Below are 21,520 nucleotides of genomic sequence, written 5' to 3'. Positions count from 1 at the left end.
AATGTACCAAAGTTTTCCCATGTTAATTCTTTCTTTTAGCCTAAGTCGTCAAATCACTGGGAAGGGAACTTCCTGGCAGTCCAGTGGTTAGGACTCCACTTTCACTGCCAAGGGCCCAGGGTTCAATCCCTGGTCAGTTCAGTTCAGCCGCTCAGTCCTATTCTATTCTTTGTGACCCCATGGACTGCAGCACGCCAACCTTTCCCCTGGTCAGAAAACTAAGATTCCCATAAGCCACACTGCTGGGGGGAAAAGGCTGGATGAACCTACAGGATCTATAAGCCCCTGAGTCTAGTGCCTTCCCTGTGGCCCCTCTGCCTGAGCAATCCCCCCACAGGGAGCTCACTCTGGCTGGCTGTGGGGCCCTGTCCCTCACTCCAGCCCAAGGTGCGAATGGAATCCACAGCTCCCCAGCCCGAGAGCCCAGCCTCTCCCTCTGCAGGGACTCTAGCAGTCCTGCCCCCCATCCCTCCCCCAGAGACACAGATGCCAGGTCAGGGAGATGGGGCTCCATAGCGAGGCATCCAGGAAGAGATGAATACCTGAGAGGAGGAAGAGACGGACCCGTGAGAGTGAGAGGAGGAAGAGAGGGACCCATGAGAGGAGGAAGAGACGGACCAGTGGGAGGAGGAAGAGACAGACCGTGGGAGGAGGAAGACTGGGACCTATGAGAGGAGTACAGAGGGTCTCAGTGGACGGCTCGTGCTGTGGCCGCGTGAGAGAGGACCGTGGCCTCCCCAGGCTGCTCTGTCTGCAGGACTCCTTCCCGGGACAGATGCCACACCAGAGTGAGAGCACCTACGGGGCTGAATGATGCCAACGAGAGGGAACATGGCGGGCAGGGGTGTAGAGGTAGAAGACATGCCGGGAAGGGATGGGAGGGGTGGCAATCCCAGTCCCTACTGACTCGCTCCAACGTGCCCGTCTGCCCACTGGCCACCTCCACAGAAACACAACAGAGCCCTAAGCATAGGTTCTGGGCCTCCAGAGAGTGTCCCGCCCAGACCGACCTGGCACCTTGGCTGGCTTTTGTCAAGGTGTCCTGGAAGCGTCGGTGGAGGCCGCTTTACCAAGGTGAACCTCTAGGGGGCGACCTTCTCCAGGAGCGAGGAGGAGGCGTCAGTTGAGCGCGTGCAGATACGGGCCCCGCCCCCACTCCTCAAGGTTGTCGGGTCTGGGGGCGCAGAGATGATTCTTGCTCGTCTTTGTAGCCCAAGGGCCCAGCATGCGCTAGTTGTTCACCCAGTGTCTGTGGGATGACTGTTGGGAGGTACAGCTTCGGGTTGTGCTGAAAACTTGCATTTATCTCTGTCTCTTGAAAAGCACACTGAAATGGCAATTCATTTCTAAAGGCTGCAGATCCAAAGAGACCAAGAAGAAGACAGCAGATGACAGGTTCTAATACAAATTTTGGACGAGAGAAACAGAGGGACGAGTGGTGCCTTCCCAGAGTGGGGAAAGTTGAAACCTGAGTGTGCTCAGAGAGGAGGAGGGGGGCTTCCCTGGTGATCCAGTAGCTAAGACTCCATGCTCCCAATGCAGACAACCTGGGTTCCATCCCTGGTCAGGGAACTGGATCCCACGTGCCATGACTAAGAGTTCGCATGCTGCCACTAAAGATCCCCAGTGCAGCAGCTGAGACCCGGTGCAGCCAAATAAATATATTAAGAATAAATAAAATTTTAAATTCCCACAACAGGACTCTGGAAGCTCAGGAGGTGGGCACAGAAGGTGTCATGGGGGCTGGGGTACCAGACAGGTGGGACAGAAGGAGGGGTACTGGTGGGAAGTTTGTGTCAGGAGCAACTAGCTCCCCAGAGGCCCTCCTCAGGGCAGCAGAACAGACATCTTAAGATGTCATCTCTCTCCTCCTGGCCCTGGGGGAACGTTATTCTGAGACTTGAACTGGACAAGCTCTAGCCTCGAGAGATAGCTCAAGAGAGAAGGGCTGCTCTGGAAACCAGAAAGTTATGGCAAAGTCTGCATATGAAAAGTGAGACCCCAGCCCAGCTCCTTCCCACACTGGCTCCATGAACAACCAGGAAGGAGAGACTTGATACTGATGCCAAATGGCCTGCTTCCAGCCAAGGATCACTAGACATTCGAGGAAAGCCTCTAATTTGAAAGACAGCCTACTTCAAATATAATATATAGAAAAACCTGGATCCTTTGATGTTAGGTGATATATTTAGGACACCCTCTCATCCTTTTTCTCTGGCTTACCATCTTCTCTTCAGAGAAGGGTGTCCAGGGAAATCTGGCCAGTGCATTGGCTGCTTGTCTGGGTCCCCAGCATCCTGTCTCTTCATCCCACACCAGCCCCCTTGTCTCCTGTGCCCTAGAAGTATGCACCACTGAATCCACCACTCTACCTGCAATAAGACATGATTCCTAGAAATGAAACCAGTTAGAATCACTCAGTCATCTGCTGGTAAATATTTAACCACTGGCTCTCTGGAAAAAAAGAAATCCTGTTTTATAGATGTTTGCTGGTTTCCTGGGTGTAAATACTTCCACTCACTGGTTTCAAGCTACCAGCATGAAGTCACTGATTGTGGAGTTGGGAGCTGCCCACTGCCAGCTCTCACAGGCCAGTTTGAGCTGGCGCCAGCAGGCCATTGGATCCAGCCTTGGGCGGCAGTGACCAAGGACTCACTCTGGCTAGGAGTCAAGCGCACTCTGCTTTTACTCTCCTTCTCCGTGAACCACAGCCCATGAGCCCAACTAAACTCAGCATCAGCTCTGCTGGACCAGAGGGGAGACTTGAGATGGGAAGTCCATCCCTCACCAAAAAAACTACCAGTCAGAAGAGGCAGTTTTATGTAAAACTAGGAGCTAGAGAGGAGGCTCCCTGGAGATCAGGTTCACTCCCTGCAGGACGTCCCCCTTCCCCAGTGGCTGCTCCAACCCCAGATCACGGTCGATTGATGTAGCTCTTATTGGAGAGATTGCCAAACTGGGACCACAGGCAGACTGTGGCCAGCATGAGCTTTGCTTGGGACTCAGGCTCTGCAGGGGAGTTGGGGTTACTCTTGGGGTGAGCTGATGAGAATCAGGTCCTTCCAAGTCTTAAGGCACCTCTGGCTATAACCCTGCTTACAGCACCCCTGTGGCCTCAGTTTACCCATCCACAGCCACCCATTCAGATGCCAGGGAAAGGAAGAAGAAACTTTAATTGCTGCTGAAAAGCGAGACCTCCCTTTGCCATTGTTGACAGTGGGCAGGGCACAGCCGTCCTAGCCCAGGCACTTTCTGCTCCTCCGGGAGGAAGCAGCCCTTCCCCTTGGGGACCCAGCATTGTGGGGGTGAGGGTGCAGGGTAGGGGGCTTCTGACTGGCACAGGCCTACGAGCGCCACAAGACCAGGTTGGCAGGAGGCACGTCGAAGCGCTTGCGGGTGTGGTCGGTGTCCCGGCGGTACAGGTAGCCGCAGGTGGGCTTCTGCAAGGTGTAGAAGGGGTTCAGGGAGTTGGAGTACTGGGAGGTGTAGAAATTGAACCTGAGCTTGTCCGGGTTCTGCCCTCTGGGGTCCACCACCACGGGCACGTAGGCTGCCGCCAGAGTCTGCTCACGGTCCTGCTTCCACGACAGGGACAGGGGACGGTGTGGAGCCTTCACCTTTTGGCCTGAGGGTGTCTTCGGCCCATGACTGGGTACTGAGGATTTCTGTGAGTCCTGGGAGGAGGAAAGAAGGGGAGAGCTGGGGACTTTGCGAGGGCCAAGGGCAGGAAGGAGGGGGCAGGGGCACTGCTGAGAGGCCCACAGAGCTACGCCTGGAGCCCAGCCCTGCTGGCCCTGGAGCTAGACACTTGCAGGCAGGAGAAAGCCTTCAAGGTCCCCCCACCAGACCTGCTTCTACAGACTTGGTTTGCTTCTTGGAGACCTCGACCAGCTCAGAGGCTGGGAACCCGGGGTTCATCTCCAACCCCATGCCTGCCCCTTCCCCCTGCATCTGGTCTGTCCATCCATGTTCCCCACATCCTTCTCTCCCTGCCCCCTGCCAGGCCTCCATCCTCTCTCCTACAAGGTGACTCCGGCTTTCTACCAACTCTTCCTGTTTGTTTATCTCTTGCTTTCCCAGCCTGCCCTTCACACACTGAATTAGTCTCTCTATTGATTGGCCCCAAAGTCCATAACATCCTACGGAAAACCCTGAATGAACTTTTGGACCAACCCAATATATTAATGGCCAGAATGTATGGCTTGTCCTCAAAGCACCTTTTGCTGCCCAGAAAATAAATGCCAAGTCCCTAGCCTGGAAGGACAGGGCTCCCCCAAACCCTGAGTTCCAGCCATCCCGTCTGCCTGTCACTTCCTGGTCACACCTGATCCTTCCAGGCATTCTCACCTTAGCTCAGGCTGTCCACCCCAGACTAGCCTGCCCTCCCTCCCACCCATCAGGGATACTCTTTCTTGTTCAGCTCTGAGCCCCTTAAGAGCAGCGCTCTCTCACCCTTACCCTTGACATAATAACCTCCAAAATCCTATTCCTTCTCTTACTCCAGACCAAGACATTGAGCGAACGCTCAATAACTATTGGTTCAACAGAACTGGATTCTAGTAAGGGGTCATTGGCCTTCCAACCAGCCAGCCCCGTTCTAATTTAGAACACTTCTCATTGTTACAGACTGTGTCTCCCACCCAACAATGTCTGCCCTTCATAACCACTCTTGGGTGATTGGGTATGGAGGTCCACCCTCCTAGGAGGCCCCTGTTGCAGCCTTTATCTCCTGGTACTGACATTTATGTGGTCCTCTGTTGCCACCCTCCTTGACCATCCTGTGGCTGAATCATCTTCCTCACCTTTGAACCCCCATACCATCTCCCAGATCCTGGGTGCCCTCTCACTAGGAATCTTCATAGCTGTGATGGAACAACCCAAAGGCTGAGATCCCTGAGTGTCAGGCAGCTCTGTTGCACTCCCCCAGGCTGCAATTCTCAAGAAGACCCATTTCCTGTCTGCAGAGGCCCCAGGGAACTGGGAGGAAACCCCTAGTTGTAGAGCTATTGGAAGTTGAACCCCTGCCATCTGACAAAACCTCCACTACTCAAATCATAATGTATGTTCTGTTGTGTTTAATTTATAAATTATTTGCCCAACTCACACTTGCCCAGGGCTTTTCTCCAAGGCAGTCTCTGCTCCCATAAGTTCCCACCTAGCAATATATGACCCTCAGCCTTGCACTTCAAAATTCTCCCTTATCCTCCCACACCAGCAGCTCTCACGGCATCTCCTTCAGGAAGCCTCAGATGCTGTGGCCTCTGCATCCATCTCACCATCCTCCGTGCCATCAGGCCCTCCTTCTGGGAGGTGGTCCTTCTCTGGGCTGGGACTAGGGTGAGGCAAGGCTATGCATTTTCAGGAGGGGCTCATATTCAGACTCATGCAAAGGCACGGTGAGTGCTTCCTTTCAAATATTTTGCGCCCTAGGTCCTGTGCTTGCCTCATCTTAATCCCAAATAGTGGTCCTTCAGGGCTCTGGCTAATGTCCCAACAGCCTGTACATGCTCTCAGAGGTCAGCACCACATCCTATTCACCTGGAGAGAGGGGTGCACGAGCGGTCAGCAGCCTTCCCAGACCCGTCCAGGCTCAGCCTTGGGACACAGATGACAGAGGGGCTCCCACCGGAAATGAGGTATGAATAGTCATAATCCACGATCATTTTTCACCACCACCCATGAGCACAGCGCCAAACTCTTTCAGTGGATCTCCTCTGAGAATCCTCACAATAACCCTTTAAGGAAGGTATCATTATGAGTCCCATTTATAATTGAGAAAACAGAAGTCAGGAGGATATTCCCAAGTTTAAGGTCATGTGACTGGTGAGGAGCTAGGCTGCGATGGGAACCCAGGCCTGGCTGACTCCAGGGGCCACACCCTGTACCCCCCAGTACATGCCATGTCCACGGCACCATGGGGATGGGGCCTGCAAGTTCATTTCTGTCCTCATTTCATCATCTTGCTGGCTCCTTGCTAGATGTGCTGGGAGGCAGGTGAGCAGCTAGGGCGACCCCTCCCCAGTCCCCAGGCTCGCTGGTGAGAGAGGGTGGCCTGATGTCCCAGGTGTGGCGGGGACACTGTGGGGTTTTGAATGCTGGGTTTTGGTTCTGGGTCCTTGGACCTGGCACAGACAGGGTGACACCCCAAGGAGTGTGAGGTTTATTCTATGAAGTATCTCTCAGCGCAGCTGAGGATGTGACGTCAGTTGTTCTATCCATTTGTGCTCCTCTTATGTACCAGGCTCTGGATATACAAGTAGCAGAGACACTACACATATGAACACAAATATGAAGCCCTGGGGAACAGTGCTTCTCAGTCTCGGCCCCGTTGACACTTTGGGCTGGATACATCTGCTGTGGGGCTGCCCTGTGCATCAAAGGATGCTTAGCATCAGCCCTGGCCTCTGCCCACTAGCTGCCAGTGGCACCCCCCACCAATTGTGACAGCCGAGAACATCTCTCGGTATTGCCAGCTCCTTCCAAGGGCGGTGAGAATCAGTGCTATAGAGTCCATGACAGTTTCCTTATCCTCAGTGTTGAGGCTGATAGCCTGGAGTTGTAGAATTTTCCTTTCCTGGGGCTCACAAGTGGCTCGGGTTTTTCATGTTAAGCATGAATCCGAGGATGTGGGCTTCTGGTCCTCCTGACACGGCAGGGAGGCTCGGCCTGTGCCTGTGGAGACAGGGAACTGCAGAGACCCTGCCCCCAACCAGTCCCTGCTCCCCAGCAGCTCTTGGCCAGCTGGGCCTTGCCCCTCAGGCTCCGGAGCTGGTGTGAGAGGTGACAGAGGCAGGTGCTTTCAGAATTGTCGTGGAGGGCTCTTCCTGCAAGGGGAAGGGCTTGCAACACTCTTTACTAATAGGATCGAGAATCTACCAACTGCCAGGGACTAACCACTGACCTCTGCAAAAGCCCCAAAGAGCCACTGTGAGATGTTATTCTCATCTTTCTGGCTTCCCTGGTGGCTCAGGTGATAAAGAATCCACCTGCAATGCAGGAGACGTGGGTTCAATCCCTGGGTTGGAAAGATCCCCCAGAGGAGGGCATGGCAACCCACTCCAGTATTCTTGTCTGGAAAATCCCCATGGACAGAGGAACCTCCTATCTTCCTAATGCAGAAACTGAAGCTCTGAGCTTGGTGTAAGCGCACATGGTTAGTGAGTGGCGTGTAAGAACCTTGCAGAAGTTGCACAACTAGTGACCAGTTAGTGCAGGAACCAGGGTTTGAATCCTCCTCTCCTGCTCCACCCCAGCCTAGACCCTGAGTCTCCTGTCAGCTATGCCCCAGCTGCTGCTGCTGCTATACTCGAGATCCTGCTTGGGCAACCCAGGACCCCCAGCACATCCAGGGATGAGGCTCGCACAGGAACTGGGGAGCGAGGGAGGAGGAAGAGAGAAAGGAGGCGGCAGATGGGAAGAGGAGGAGGAAGTTGGGCAGCCCCAGCCTTGTCCCACCCCTTCCGGGGGCCCAGCCAGGTTCCAGGTGACTAAGCTCCGCGCACTGAGAACACCCCATCCCATGCTTAGCCCAGCATGGCCAGCTCTGGAGGCAGGGTGGGGCCCTACTGCGTACTTTCCAGGTTAACATCTGGTTTCATTTAACCGTCTCCTCCCCTCTCAGGTCCTCCCTGTCAAATGCACAGTGTGTGTGCACTTAGGGAAGTGGTTCACACCTGGGGGCATTTCCGCCCCAACCCCACCCCTGGGGGACTTGTGGCAATGCGGGGAGACATTTTTGGAGGTTAGAACTGGGAGGTGCTACTGGAGTCCAGAGGCCAGGGTGCTGCCAAACATCCCATAGGACACCAGCCTCCCCCGCCCTGCCCACGGCAAAGGATCATCAGCTCACAATGCTGAGGTGGAGAAATGCTGAGGTGGTGAGTTTAGAGGTGGAAGGAAGGGCTCCATCTCCCCTGTCTGCTTTCTGCTGCCTTAAGCCTCCTAGTCCTCCCGTTCCATAGAGGGCAATGAAGTTTAAAGGGCAAGGAGAGGGTCCCACCCGCCCTTTCGCTCCCTGATGAATCACACTCCCCTGTTTTCACTTGGGTTTTGAATTAAGAGCCAAAAGAAAGAATCTGACCCTCTCCTTCCATGACCCCCACACTCGCAGGCAGACCCACCCAGGCTTTTTAGATATATCATGTATACATCTGTCCCTTATACCCGGACCGAGAATGGGGAAGAGGGAGACTTCAGGGCGGCACTTTCTGAGTAAGGCAAGAAGACTTCATATGTGAGATGAGGTTCAATACTTCAGGCCCCTCTTCAGCCCCCTGCCCATCTACTGGCCTAGCCCGTGCCTGATATGCCACCATTTGCACCTCCCTTTTTCGTGGAAGGCCTTGTGCCCTGTCAAAATGCAAATAGCACTAGGTGAGGCAGCTGGTGAAGCCTCCCAGGGCACCTGATGCTGGAAATGTGCCCGGGCTTTGGAGTTTGAAGGTCTAAGCTCGGGACGTGACTCTGCTCTTACAGGTCAGGCATCCTTGGGCAAGTCAATGAACCTCTTTGAGCTTGACTTGCCTCATCTGCAAAATGGGGCTAATAAGGCTATCTACTGCACAGCTTGTGGAGGGGGCACCATGAGTCGTGGGAGCTGTAAAAGAAAGTGGTTATTATCATCAGCCCCGTCCAGAAGTTACACAGAGGTGTCACCCATGCTTGAAGCTTTATGAGCACTTATTTGCCTTCAGTGAGGGGACGGGAATTCTGAAGGGAGTCAGTGAGGAAGCCAAGTTGGGGGGCCTTGGCTTCCTCAGGAAGCCTTTACCACCCACTGGGTACCTGCTCTTCCGGTAATTTATTTATTTAGTTAGTTTTGGCCACACCACGCAGCGTGCAGAATCTTAGTCCTCCAACCAGGGATCAAACTTGTGCGCCCGGCAGAGGACGCTCAGAGTCCTAACCACCGGACCACCAGGAGAGTCTCTCTGGTAATTTATAATACATTCTGCCTGTTTTTCCATGTACGAAGGATAATAGAGACTCTATCTCATAGGGTTACTATGAGTTAATGAGATATTCTCCTTAAGGCACCTGGACGTCTTTAGCCCTCAGTAAATGTTGACCAGCATTATTACTTATCACAAGTGTGCCTAGGAGGTGGGGCCGTGCAAACTAAGGGTCCAGGAAGCCTCTCAGGGAAGTGAAGGGGCAGAGAACAAAGGAGCTGAATGGTGGTCACCAGCCCTCCCCCCACCCGGGGAGACAAGGACAGCTCCATGGCTGGGGAACAGGAGTCAGGCAGCTCCCAGCTGCCTGGGCTGGGCTGAGGCCTTCACACTCCTTCCTGCCAATCAAACTTCTTGCTACTTTGGGCTGCCCTGATCCCACACCATGATGTCATCCCACCTGGAACATCCTTGACCAGTGCCTTCCTTGGTGGTGAGATGGAACTTCTGGTGGCCAAGGGCTCCAGAGGTATTCAGGGACTCTTGGGAGGGTACTGGGACACCAAGGTAGGAGAACTTGTATGGGGCTGGGGGCATTGTGACACCTCTTTGACAACATAATTCCTTCTGTCTTCCTAAGGAGATACAGGGGTGGGGCTGGGGGCAGAAGTTTCAAGGTCTGGATGGTTCTTCCAACCTTAATACCTAGTCACTCTGCAATTCCTTCTTCCCATGGTGCCCAGGACTGGTGAGCTATGGGTAGTGGGGTAAGTGGAGAGTGGAGGAAATCATTCTGTTTATTCAAGTACCTTGGGGAGTCCTAATGTTGCCCCAGCCCCACAAAAGTTCACAAAAAATCACTGGCATGGAAGAAATGTAACCAGCTAACTCTCTATTCTCTTTCTTCCTCTCTATCTGCCTTCTCAAGTACAGGAATGAAGGGTGATGGATGAATGGATGGATGAATGGATGGATGGATGGATGGATGGATAGATGGATGGATGGATGGATGGATACATGGATGGATGGATGGATAGATGGATGGATGGACACATGAACTCATGGATGGACACATGGATGGACAGAGGAGTAGGAGAGCAGAGTGGGGATGGATGGATGTGAGTAGTTGGATAGACGACGGATGAGCAGACCCTCCTGATTGGAGCCCTGGTCACCTTCTTAGTCTCATCTCTTGCTATCTTTTCCCTCACTCTGTGCAGCAGCTACTTTCTTAACATGCCCTGCTCTCTCCCTTCTAAGTCTTTGTATTTGCTCTTCCCTTTCCTAAACCACTTCAAACAAGGGGTTAGAAGATGAAGGGATGGATGCATGAGTGAGTAAACAGGTGGTTAAGTGGGTTGGCCACAGGTGAGTGGTTGGGAAGATGGTCCATGTGGATAGATGGTGGGTTGTTGTATAGAGGATGGGACTGCAGGCTCAAAGCCAGACTTCATGAGCTTGAATCCTGGCTCTACCGTTTTACTAGTTGTGTAACCTTGGGCAAGCATAAATAACTGATCTCTCTGTGCTTCTGTTTACTCATCTGTGAAATGGTTGGACTAAAGGTCCCTAACTACTAATAACAGAGTAGGGCAAAGCACTTAGGACAGTGCCTGGTACAGAGGAAGCACTCAGTAAATATTAGCTATTATTGGACTTCCCTGGTCCAGTGGTTAAAACTCTGTGCTTCCAATGCAGAGGGCATGAGTTCGATCCCTGGTTGGGGATCTAAGATCCACATTATGCATGATGTGACCCCAAAATATATAAATAAATAAAACTGGCTGTTATTATGTGTGGGTGGGTAACTGTATTGAGGGATAGGTGGCTGAATGGGCTGCCCTCTTGCCATCTTCAAAACCAGATGTCTCCCCCGACACACCTCCTTCGGGTCCCATCTCCCCAACATCAGACTTCCAGGAATGTGTCAGAAATGCCCCATGTCGGACTGCCCTGTGCTTCTCCCTGGGTCAGTGAGGAGGAAAGGAGGGGGCCCGGGGTGAGGGAGGCAGGGCAGCTGTCGACTTCCTGCCCTCGGCCCGCTGGCCAGGGCTGGGCCCAGGACTGTTTCCTTCCTGTTCAGCACTGCCTGTTGAGTGTGGCGTAGACTTGGGGGCCCCCAGGCGGACTGGGAGTTGGGGTGTTGATGACTTGTAAGCTGTGCTCAGATCTCACACCCTAATGGTAATGACCCCTAATTTCTGGAGAGGATGGGAGGGACCAGGAGGGGAGGCAGGCAGGGAGGAGGGGGGAGGAAGGGCAGCCCCGGCGGAGCCTCTGATCTGGGATCTCCAAGGCTCTGGGCAGATGGTATCTTGCTTGGGAGAGGGTGGGGAGGAGGGCCTGCTGCATGGTCAGTGCTGAGTTATATTGTTATTATCGTTTCTAAGCCCCAGACAGCACTGAATCAGTCCTGCCTCCTGGAAGCCCACTCTTTCTGACTTCTCTGCCACACCCCAAGCATGAGCTCATTTTATTCCTCATCATAATTCCTGGAAGGCAAGGAGGGTGATCTGTACCCCACGGCACTCAGTGGGTGTTTGGGAAGGATGGGGAGAGCTGGTGACATGCCGGGCTGACTTGTGGAGCCCAAGAAGATCCCCAGGCCTTGCCACACACACCTGTCCTCTATCCCTCTGCCCCTCCTGCCCTCTTTGCTGTTACAGTGCAGACATGTGGCTTTCAGGGTCCTGCTACCGTCTTGCTTTAAGGAGCCTACTTATTCGAACATCCTCTTTCCACTCCTCCTTGTCTGCTGTGTGATTTGGACAAATTACTTAACCTCTCTGATCCTTACTTGAGTTTCCTTTGTTGGACTTCAAGTACAAACAACTGAGCTATTCCTACAGCTCACACCAGGGTGCCTTATCACCACTGGTCCATGAAGGCCTCCTCTCTTGTATTAATTTTCCCTCTTTATCTCCAGTCTCCAACCACACTCTCCACCCACGCCCACCAGAGGCAGCTATTCTAATGTTCTTAATAAGGATCTTCTTTTTCAACTGTGTTTTCAAAATACATATTGTTTTGTGTGCAGGTAGTGTTCATTTACATAAGTGGTTTTGTGTGTTCTAGGTCTCATTCTGTTGTTTACTTTGATCTCTACCTTCTGTTTTTAAGATCCATCCGTGTTGCTGCATAAGCCTCATTCCTTGCTTCCAAAGCCTTTCCTCCCAGGTGCCTCCAACTCCCCATCTGCACAGACAGCACTGCAATAACATCACATCCACAAGCCTTTAGGGACCAGGGTGAAGGTTTCTTTGGGGCCTACTGCTAACAGAGAATTGACTGGTCACAGGGTATGCGTAGATGTCATTTGCGGCTTCCCTGAAGAATCACTGGTAAAGAATCTGCCTGCCAATGCAGGAGACTGGGGTTCGATCCTTGGGTCAGGGAAGATCCCCTGGAAAAGGAAATGGCAACTCATTCCCATATGTCTGGAGAATTCCATGGACAGAGGAGCCTGGCGAGCTACAGTTCATGGGGTCATAAAAGAGTTGGACATGACTTAGTGACTAAACAACAATAGATGTCATTTGAAGTCTTTTTTCCTCCCTCCACAAAATGGATGTATTGTCCTCTTCCTTTGTAGAGCTGACTTGCTGGTAGTGGGTTGGGACTTCCCTGGTGGTCCAGTGGTTAGGAGGACTCCACACTTCCACTGCAGGGGGCATGGGTTTGATCCCTGGTCAGGAAACTAAGCTCCCACGTGCCATGTGGTGTGGCCAAAAAATAAATGAAAAAAAAATTTCTTAAGATGGTATTGGGTTAATGCACCTAGTCCACTCGGCTCTGTGCCTCACACAGCAAAGATGCTCAGTGAATGGTAGATGCAGCTGCTGTGACTTTCAGGTCTCAGGAAGACAGGGAGAGACAAGATGGACCCACGAGAGGTTGCATGGAAACACAGCCAGGGCTCAAAGTCCCCATTCAAGTGTTGGTCTCCAGAACATGTGAAAAGTGTACGGGGCTCCACTGATTCCTAGAGGGTAGGGACGGATCCTGAAGGCTAGAAGCAGAGCACAGAGCTGGTGCAGAGGAGCGGGCCGCGCCCTGGGGAAATACTCCCTGCATCCAGAGCTCACCTCTCTTTCCCCGGGGCGCCCCCTGCACAGGAGGCACCAGAAACCCTCATCTGCTGTTCTGCCTCCGCTCTGCCAGCCAAGGAACACATTAATCAGATGAGAAACTACACCTGAGTGTTGGAGTGCACCACGTGACTATAGGGCTTCCCAGGTGACCCAGTGGTCAAGAATCCACCTGCCAATACAGGGGCCGCAGGAGAAGCAGTTTCGATCCCTGGGTCAAGAAGATCCCCTGGAGAAGGGCATGGCAACTCACTGCAGTATTTTTGTCAGGATAATCCTGTGGACAGAGGAGACTGGTGGGCTACAGTCCACGGGGTTGCAGAGTTGTATATGACTAAGGGACTGAGCATGAGCATCCCACTTTACAGATGGAGAGACTGAGGCTCAGGAAGCCTGCGTGGTCTCACAGGAGGTTCAGTTCAGTTCAGTTCGGTTCAGTCACTCAGTTGTGTCTGACTCTTTGCGACACCATGAATCGCAGCATGCCAGGCCTCCCTGTCCATCACCAACTCCCGGAGTTTACCCAAACCCATGTCCATCGAGTCAGTAATGCCATCCAGCCATCTCATCCTCTGTCATCCCCTTCTCCTCCTGCCCCCAATCCCTCCCAGCATCAGGGTCTTTTCCAATGAGTCAACTCTTTGCATCAGGTGGCCAAAGTATTGGAGTTTCAGTTTTAGCATCAGTCCTTCCAATGAACACCCAGGACTGATCTCCTTTAGGATGGACTGGTTGGACCTCCTTGCAGTCCAAGGGACTCTCAAGAGTCTTCTCCAACACCACAGTTCAAAAGCATCAATTCTTCGGCATTCAGCTTTCTTCACAGTCCAAATCTCACATCCATACACGACCACTGGCAAAACCATAGCCTTGACTAGATGGACCTTTGTTGGCAAAGTAATGTCTCTGGTTTTTAATATGCTATCTAGGTTGGACATAACAGGAGCTTAGTGGCACTGAAATCCACATCTCCATGCTGGCCCCCATCCAGTGTTCTTTATTTTAAAAAAGGGAAAATACATTCCATGCTAAATTATGTTCTTTGGGACTTCTCTGGTGGTCCGGTGGTTTAAAAAAATCTGCCTTCCAATGCAGATTCGATCCCTGGTTGGGGAACTAAGATCCCACATGCCGTGGGGCATCTAACTAAGCTCATGGACCACAGCTAGGGCACCTGAGAGCCACAGCTAGAGAAAGCTCTCTCACCATAACAAAGAACCTGCATGGCCAATATTAAAACATAAATAATGTTCTTTATTATTTGTAGAATTTTAAGTTAAGACAAATGATCTACCAGCAGAGGACATTACTGAAAAGTAAAAGCCCCGCCTGTCATCCTAGCACTTCCCACCTGCTCCGCCCCAACTACCCCCACACTCCCAGTCCGATCCACAGTCTTGGTCCCTGCAAACCCCTGGCTGTTCATTCACAAATACATCTTATCTACCTATAGTCACAATCTACGTGAGATTTGGGTTTTTGTTTTTGTACTAAACAATCTCTCTCTTTTTTAATGATTTCAGATGGTGGGATGTGTTTTACAATGGAATATTTTTGCCTGGCTTTTGAACCTAACCTTGTAAACACCTACCCCGCCCCGTCTCCTAGGCCCCCATGGAATTTTCCTTCTTGAGGTTCTTTGTTGAATGGGTACTGCTCTCGTGCAGCCTCTCAGGGCCTCTCTTCTGTCTGTTGTTCTGTTCAGCATGTCCATGCCCAAAGTCAAGGCAGGGAACTGGGGTGAGAGCATGCAGGTAGTAAGTACCCACCATGAGTCAGACTCTCTGCTTGGTATTTAAACTCTCTATCTCATTGAATCTCATAACCACCTACATTAATAGCCCCTGTTTTACAGATGAACAAACTGAGGCTCAGAGAGGTGGTATCTCAGCCAAGGTCACACCCTTGCTAAACAAGAGAGTCAGGATTCAAACCTATTCCCCAGCAAGGATCTTTCCCATTCTGCCATGGTCCCACCCACAGAGCCCACGGTTACCAAGGGAAATGCATCCCTTCCCAGCACCCTCAAACACACCACTCCCCACTCAGGGCTGGATCTTGGATCTTCATACTCTCAGGCACCAGGTACTGACCTTGACCAGCTTCTCAGGATGTAGGAGTCCATGTTAGCCAGGCTTCCTCTTAGCCTGACCACATTTCCTGGCACCTGCCCAGCCCAGAGGAAGGCTGGGGTTGGGAGAGGTGGTGGGTGGAGACTGAAGCCCACTCCACCCTGCAGGCTGAAGGGAACAGTGTCAGGAGCTGGTCTGGTAGAAGGCATCTCCAACCTGGAGCATGCGGTAGGACGAGGTGATCCACAGCTCAGTGGATATGGGAATTGGCATGATGGGAGTTTTGACTTTTGCCCTTGCAGAACTCACCACAGAGACCTGGGGTGGTGACTCTTGGTGTCTCTCAGCCTGCCCTTCCCACACTCGGAGTGCACTCCCCCAGCCAGGAGCATTTGGCTTTGTCGGAGGGGAGACCACCACTTTGACAAAGGCCCGGCTGGGTCTCTGGGGAGACTGTACCTGCCGGGCCCCCATCCCACCCCACATTCCAGAACCGGCCAGGAAAGTCGGCTCTTGGAGGTGACTAAGTAACTGCCAAGCTAAGATTTAATTACAGGATTGGGCTTTTGGCTGTTTGGAGGGAAGCCTGTTATTTGGCTGTTTCTTTTCCTGGGGGACCAGGTGTGAGATGTCATCATTAGATGGAGTGGGGCTACAACAGGGGGCTGAGCTGGACAGAGAATCAAGCCCCGAGCCTGCCCCAGGGAACCCAGCCTCCAAAGTTGTCAGAAACAGCCCCCTACCTCTCCACACACCAACATGGAAAAGGAATCTGGGTGAAATGAGGGTAGAGGGCAGGGAGAGCCCTGCTGTCTACTTGGCAGCCTCAAGCCCTTCTGGATGCTCATGTGTCACCCTGGTTCCCCTCTTTCCTCCACCCCCAACCAGGGCTAACCCCTAAGGCAAAGGGACCAGAAGGGGAAGAAATGAGCAAACGCTTAAGGAGTGGCCCCTGGGTGCCAGGCCCTGTGCTGGCACTTCACATCTATGATCTTATTTAATCTTCCTAATGACCCTCAGAGAGGGTACTGTTATTACTCCCATGTTACAGATGAGGAAACGAGCTCAGAGTTGTTTTTATCTCCCTATATGCAAACTGTTTACCATGCCCTTCCCTTCTTCCTAAGAAGTGTCCCACAGACTAACAACTTTTTCTTTTTCTACCACCAGCACACGTGTCCAAATCCCCTCCTGCTTATGTAGTTAACCAAATGATTAAGCAATTAACTGATGAATTACACGGCCTCCCACAGTCCCTCAGCCTACTCTTTCTCCTTCTCCTGGTCTTTCATCCAGCTGCTAAAGATCCTTACAAAGAGCTGTTACCACCAGTTACCCTTGCCTGCTCCATCACCTGGTAACCACCAACTCTAGGCCTGAACTTCTCAAACTATAACATGCTCCTGAATTACCTGGGGGTCTTGTTATATATAACTCACTCATTTTGCAGTACAGCAGAAACTAACATTTTAAATCAACTAAACTGCAATAGAATTTTTTTTAAAAAACTGCTTAAATTACACTCTCAAAAAAATATATTGCAGATCTTCTGCTGGGTACCAGTGAGCAACAGCTCACTGATTCCATAATGATTTTAAATTAACAGTTTATTTTACAGATGAACAAATGGACGTCTCAAGAGGTTGCTCAACATCTGGAATGGAGCCAGAGATCCTATATTTCTAGTAAAATCCCAGGTGATGCAGAGGCTGCTTTGTGGTGGGTCCATTTGTTGTTGTTCAGTTACTAAGTCATGTCTTGACTCTTTTTCGACCCCATGGACTGTAGACTGCCTGGCCCCTCTGTCCGTGGGATTTCCCAGGCAAGAATACTGGAGTGGGTTGCCATTTCCTTCTCCAGGGGATCTTTCCAACCCAGGGATCAAATCTGAGTCTCCCGATTTGCAGGCAGATTCTTTACCACTGAGCCAACAGGGAAGCCCCATGGTGCTTTTAAACTAAACTCTCCTGCTGAGTTATTTTTAAATTTTTTAACAGCAAATGTATTTCCCATGGTTTGGAAATTAGAAAGCGTAAAACAATGTTCAGTGAGAATTCTCCCTCCCGCTCTCTTTGCCCAGTTCCCACCATGTCCCCCCAGAAACCACTTTCACTAGTCTCTTAGGTTATCTTTCCTTAGTGTCTCTGTGCCAATACAAGCAAATAAGATTATACAGAGTGAAAGTGAAGTCGCTCAGTCGTGTCCAACTCTTTGCAACCCCATGGATGGTAGCCTACCAGGCTCTGCCGTCCATGGGATTTTCCCGGCAAGAGTACTGGAGTGGGTTGCCATTTCCTTCTCCAGGGGATCTTCCCAACCCAGGGATTGAACCCGGGTCTCCTGTATTGCAGACAGACGCTTTACTGTCTGAGCCACCTATTCTGCCCCAAATGGTAAAACACACACACACACACGTGTACACATGGTTTTGGCAACAGTTTATCAGTTTATCTGGTAGAAAACTGGACACAGTCGGCTGACTCACTCATTTTTAGAGTTGCATGATTATTCCATTGTGTGATTATGCCATCATTTATTTAACCAGTCATCTTTAACTGGACAATCTGTGTTGTTTCTGCCTTTTTAAGCCTGTCACACCCTGGCTGACCTTGCTGTGACCTCTCTCCCATCTCCCAGTTCCTAGTTCCACCACCCCGAGCCCTTGCAGAGGTCTTCGCCCTTCCTGCCTGCCCTCCTCAGATCCTCCAGCCCACCCTGTTTTCTCCTACTCTGAATCTCTGTTAATCCCATTGTTAGTCTCCCCCTCTTCACTTACCTCCCCACCCTTCACCTCTCCACGTGTCTCTCACTGTCTCCCCAAATAGACTAAAGCAACTTGAACTCAGGAACCATGTCTCTGATTTCTCTGGATCCTTCATAGTCTAGAGCAGGGCACACAGACATTCTCAAGATTATTTATAGGAACTTCCCTGGTGGTTCAGTGGCTAAGACTCTGAGCTCCCAATGCAGAGGGCTCAGGTTCAATCCCTGGTCAGGGAACGAGATTCACGTGCCACAACTAAGATCTGCTGCAGCCAAATAAATAAATATTTAAAAACAAGAATATTATTTATATGGTGGAAGTTGTGTATGAATGGAGTTGCTGGATGGTAACTCTCCTGGGGATGTTTCAGGGTGTAAGAGCCTAGGAGCTACCCAAGGTGGGAGGTCTCCATGAAGGAAGCCCCTATCTCGTGCCTGAGTATCTAGAGCACTTGACTGGGTTGTGATGATGTCCAGGGCATGATGTGGTTTCAGGAGTCCCCTTGTGCCCTTCCCGTGTGGACAGTGGGAGGAGCCATGATGTACAGGTAGGGGGTGGAGGGGCGGATCCTGTGGGTATGTGTGGAAGCCCTTCCCGTCTCTGTCAACATCCTTGTCATCCTTCAGAGGCCAGCTCAAGCCTCAGTTCTTCCAAGAAGCCTTCCTGGACCTCTCCAGGAAGCCCATGCTATTCTCCCCTCCTCTGAATTCCTGCTGTGTATGTGTCACTGGCAGCAGTCACTGTTCTGTACTTAGTCATCGTGGTCTGCCACCTTGAATCATGTAAACCCAGTTCCCTGATGAGATCTCAAGACCCTGCAAGGTAGAAATAAGACTTCTATAATTCTCTTCTAGCTCCAGTTACCTCAAACCTTCAGCACGGCAACAGGCAACTGGGAAGCCTCCACAAATGCTCTGAACAGGAACTGGCTCCAGCAGTGCCCTGGGAGTGGGTGGGGTAGGACAAGGTTGACCACAGATGTGTCACCAATCAAAAACATTTGGGGAACACAGTGTCTTTAAAGATGCTCTGTCCCCCAATTTGTTCCTCAATCCCTCCTCTCTTGGTGGGAAAAACGACCTCCCAGCCACAAGCCCTGAGGGTCCCTCTCATCCTGTCCTTTGACACTGGAGTGGACTTTTCAAAAATGCCACAGTCATGAAAAACAAAAGCAGAGGATTGCCCTAAATTACGAGATTAAAGGAGTATGACCAGCAAATTCAATGGGTGAGTCTTTAAAAAAAAAAATTATTTGGCTGTGCCAGGTCTTAGTTGCGGCATGCATGAGGGATCTTCGTTTCGGAATGTGGGATATTTTAGTTGTGGCACGCAAACTCTTAGTTGCCGCTTGTGTGATTAAGTTCCCTGACCAGGAATCGAACCTGGGCCCCCTGCACTGGGAGCAGGAAGTCTTAGCCACTGGACCACCAGGGAAGTCCCACAATGTGTGAATCCTGATTGAATTGCGGGTTGGAAAAAAAATCAAAAACTAAAATGACACCTTGGGGATAACTGGGAAATTTTTAACGGGGAGTATATTTTAGATACTAATAGTGTATCGATCGATGTTAAATTTCTGGTGTGTGATAACTGCATTGTGGTCATTAAGGAGAATGTCCCTAATTTTAGGCAATGGATACTGAAGTAGTGGTGAGGGTGGGGAGACGTGCCATACCCACACCTATGAACTGTCAGCAAAATGAAAATGAAGTGTGTGTGTGCACGCAGGTGATCATTTTATTGTTACAATGTTTTCAAAATGAAAAATTTGGAGGAGAAAGGTCTGTGATAAAAGAGGGGTGCCATTCCAACTGTCTGGGAGAAAGAGGAGGGGAAATGCAGCTGGGGGTTCTGATGGGGTAGCTCAGGGGAAGCACTTCGACTCTGTGACCCGATTACCGACCCCCCCCCACCCCCGCACACTAGCCTTCCACCCCTGGTGCCCAGAAAGCATTCAAATCTAACCTCCCCCCGTCCCCCCGCCCCCATGGCCTGACTCTCTGAATCTTCCACGAAGTGTCTCAGGTCTTCATCTGATGGGACCTCCCCTGGTGGAAGGCCACCACCCCCTGGCCGAGCTAGAATAATACCTGAAGCATCTTAAAGGTGCACGGCTCATCTCCCTGGAGAATGAACTGAACCTCAGTGGACTTGACCCACCAGAAGTTTTTAAAAATTACATTCACTTAGAGAGGGAAAGGGAATGTAAACTGGTGAAGCCACTATGGAAAACAGTATGGAGGTTCTCAAAAAAATAAAAATAGAACTACTATGTGACCCAGCAATTCCACTCTTAGGTATATATCTGAAAAAAATGAAAAAAAACAGTTCCAAAGATACACTCACCCCACCGATCACAGAGGCATTATTTACAATAGGCAAGACATGGAGACAGCCTATCTATCGACTGATGAATGGATAAAGAAGATATTTTATTTATAAGTATACATATAAGTATATATACATTATACACACAATGGAATACTTTTGTTGTTGTCTAGTTGCTTAATTGTGTCTGACTCTTGTGTGACCCCATGGACTGTCACCCATCAGACTCCTCTGTCCATGGGATTTTTGCAGGCAAGAATACTGGAGCAGGTTGCCATTTCCTTCTCTAGGGGATTTTCCCTGACCCAGGGATTGAACCTGTGTCTCCTGCATCGTAGGCAAATTCTTCACCACTGAGCCACCACTCAGCCATAAAAAGAATGAAAACTTAACCATTTGCCACAACACAGAAGGACCTAGAGAGTATTATGCTTATAAAGTCAGACAGAAAGCAAATACTAAATGTTTTCATTTATTTGTGGAATCTAAAAAATAAAGCGAATGAATGTAACAAAACAGAAACAGACCCACAGACATAGAGAACAAAACTATTAATAGTTGGGGGAGGGGGATAGTGGAGAAGGAAGGAGGGAAGGACAAAATAGGGGTAGAGAATTAAGAGGCACAAACTACTATGGATAAAATAAATAAGCTACAGGACCTATTGTACAGCACAGGGAATATAGCTGATACTTTATGATAATTTTAAATGGTATATAATCTATAAAAATATTAAATCACTATGTTGTACACCTGAAAATAATACAATGTTGTTATTCAACTGTATTTCAATTAATATATATATATATTCACAACTTCACAGAAAAAATAAATTTGATGTTAAAAAAAAAAAAAAACGCGCCAAGATTTAGTCATCCTGCATTCTCTTTGGAGCTTGTCAACGAGGATATTTTCCACCCTAGTCATCAGATTGGGACACTAGTTTATTGCTTTTATGTATCGCTTTTCCCTTTTTTTCCTATGGGCATTTCCTTACAGGCATGGATGATTCCCGGCCCACTCTTCCAGGGCCTCTAGGAGCCATCGGCGTGCGCGCTGAGGCCAGCCGCCGCCCCAGTGCTGGACGCACGAGTTGTTTCCCAAGTTCTGGACTGTCCTGGTCGCGAACCGCCTTGGAAGCGGGGACCTGGCCCGCCCCCTCCCTTCCTCGCGGGGAGAGGGCGGAGGAAGAGGCCCGGGAGGCGACCGCGGGGAGGGTGTGGGTCGTCTCCGCGCTGGGCGTGGGCTGGGCGAGGTTCCCCGGCCCACCGGGACCCGCCAACAATGGCCAGTTGTGGAAGGAGGCGGCAGGAATGCAGCCGGGGGAGTCGGGCGGCGGGGCGGCGGCGGCCGGGGGGCGGGGCCGGGGCGCAGCGG

At 51.0% G+C, this 21,520-nt stretch overlaps 1 protein-coding gene and 1 non-coding gene across 3 annotated transcripts; both read right to left on the bottom strand.

The window, feature by feature from the left end:
• Positions 1 to 3,147: 3,147 nt before the first annotated feature.
• Positions 3,148 to 9,477, bottom strand: CIMIP3 (ciliary microtubule inner protein 3). 2 transcript variants are annotated; one of them, XM_061398176.1, is made up of 2 exons: positions 9,352 to 9,477; positions 3,148 to 3,674 (listed from the first exon to the last, which is right to left on the bottom strand). In XM_061398176.1, exons 1-2 carry the CDS (start codon positions 9,358 to 9,360, stop codon positions 3,345 to 3,347), a joined length of 339 nt encoding a protein of 112 aa, XP_061254160.1. In that variant the 5' UTR covers positions 9,361 to 9,477; the 3' UTR covers positions 3,148 to 3,344. The 2 variants fall into 2 exon arrangements, with proteins under 2 accessions (XP_061254160.1, XP_061254161.1); XM_061398177.1 differs by lacking the exon at positions 9,352 to 9,477 and adding an exon at positions 4,459 to 5,498.
• Positions 9,478 to 19,176: 9,699 nt separating this feature from the next.
• Positions 19,177 to 19,249, bottom strand: TRNAW-CCA (transfer RNA tryptophan (anticodon CCA)). The gene has a single exon. It is a non-coding gene; the product is annotated as a tRNA-Trp (tRNA).
• Between the last annotated feature and the right edge of the window lie 2,271 nt (positions 19,250 to 21,520).

Source organism: Bos javanicus, chromosome 23, assembly GCF_032452875.1.
Source record: "Bos javanicus breed banteng chromosome 23, ARS-OSU_banteng_1.0, whole genome shotgun sequence".
Lineage (NCBI taxonomy): Eukaryota > Metazoa > Chordata > Mammalia > Artiodactyla > Bovidae > Bos > Bos javanicus.
Note: the sequence above shows the minus strand (reverse complement) of the source record. Positions and strands in the feature narration are given on the sequence as shown.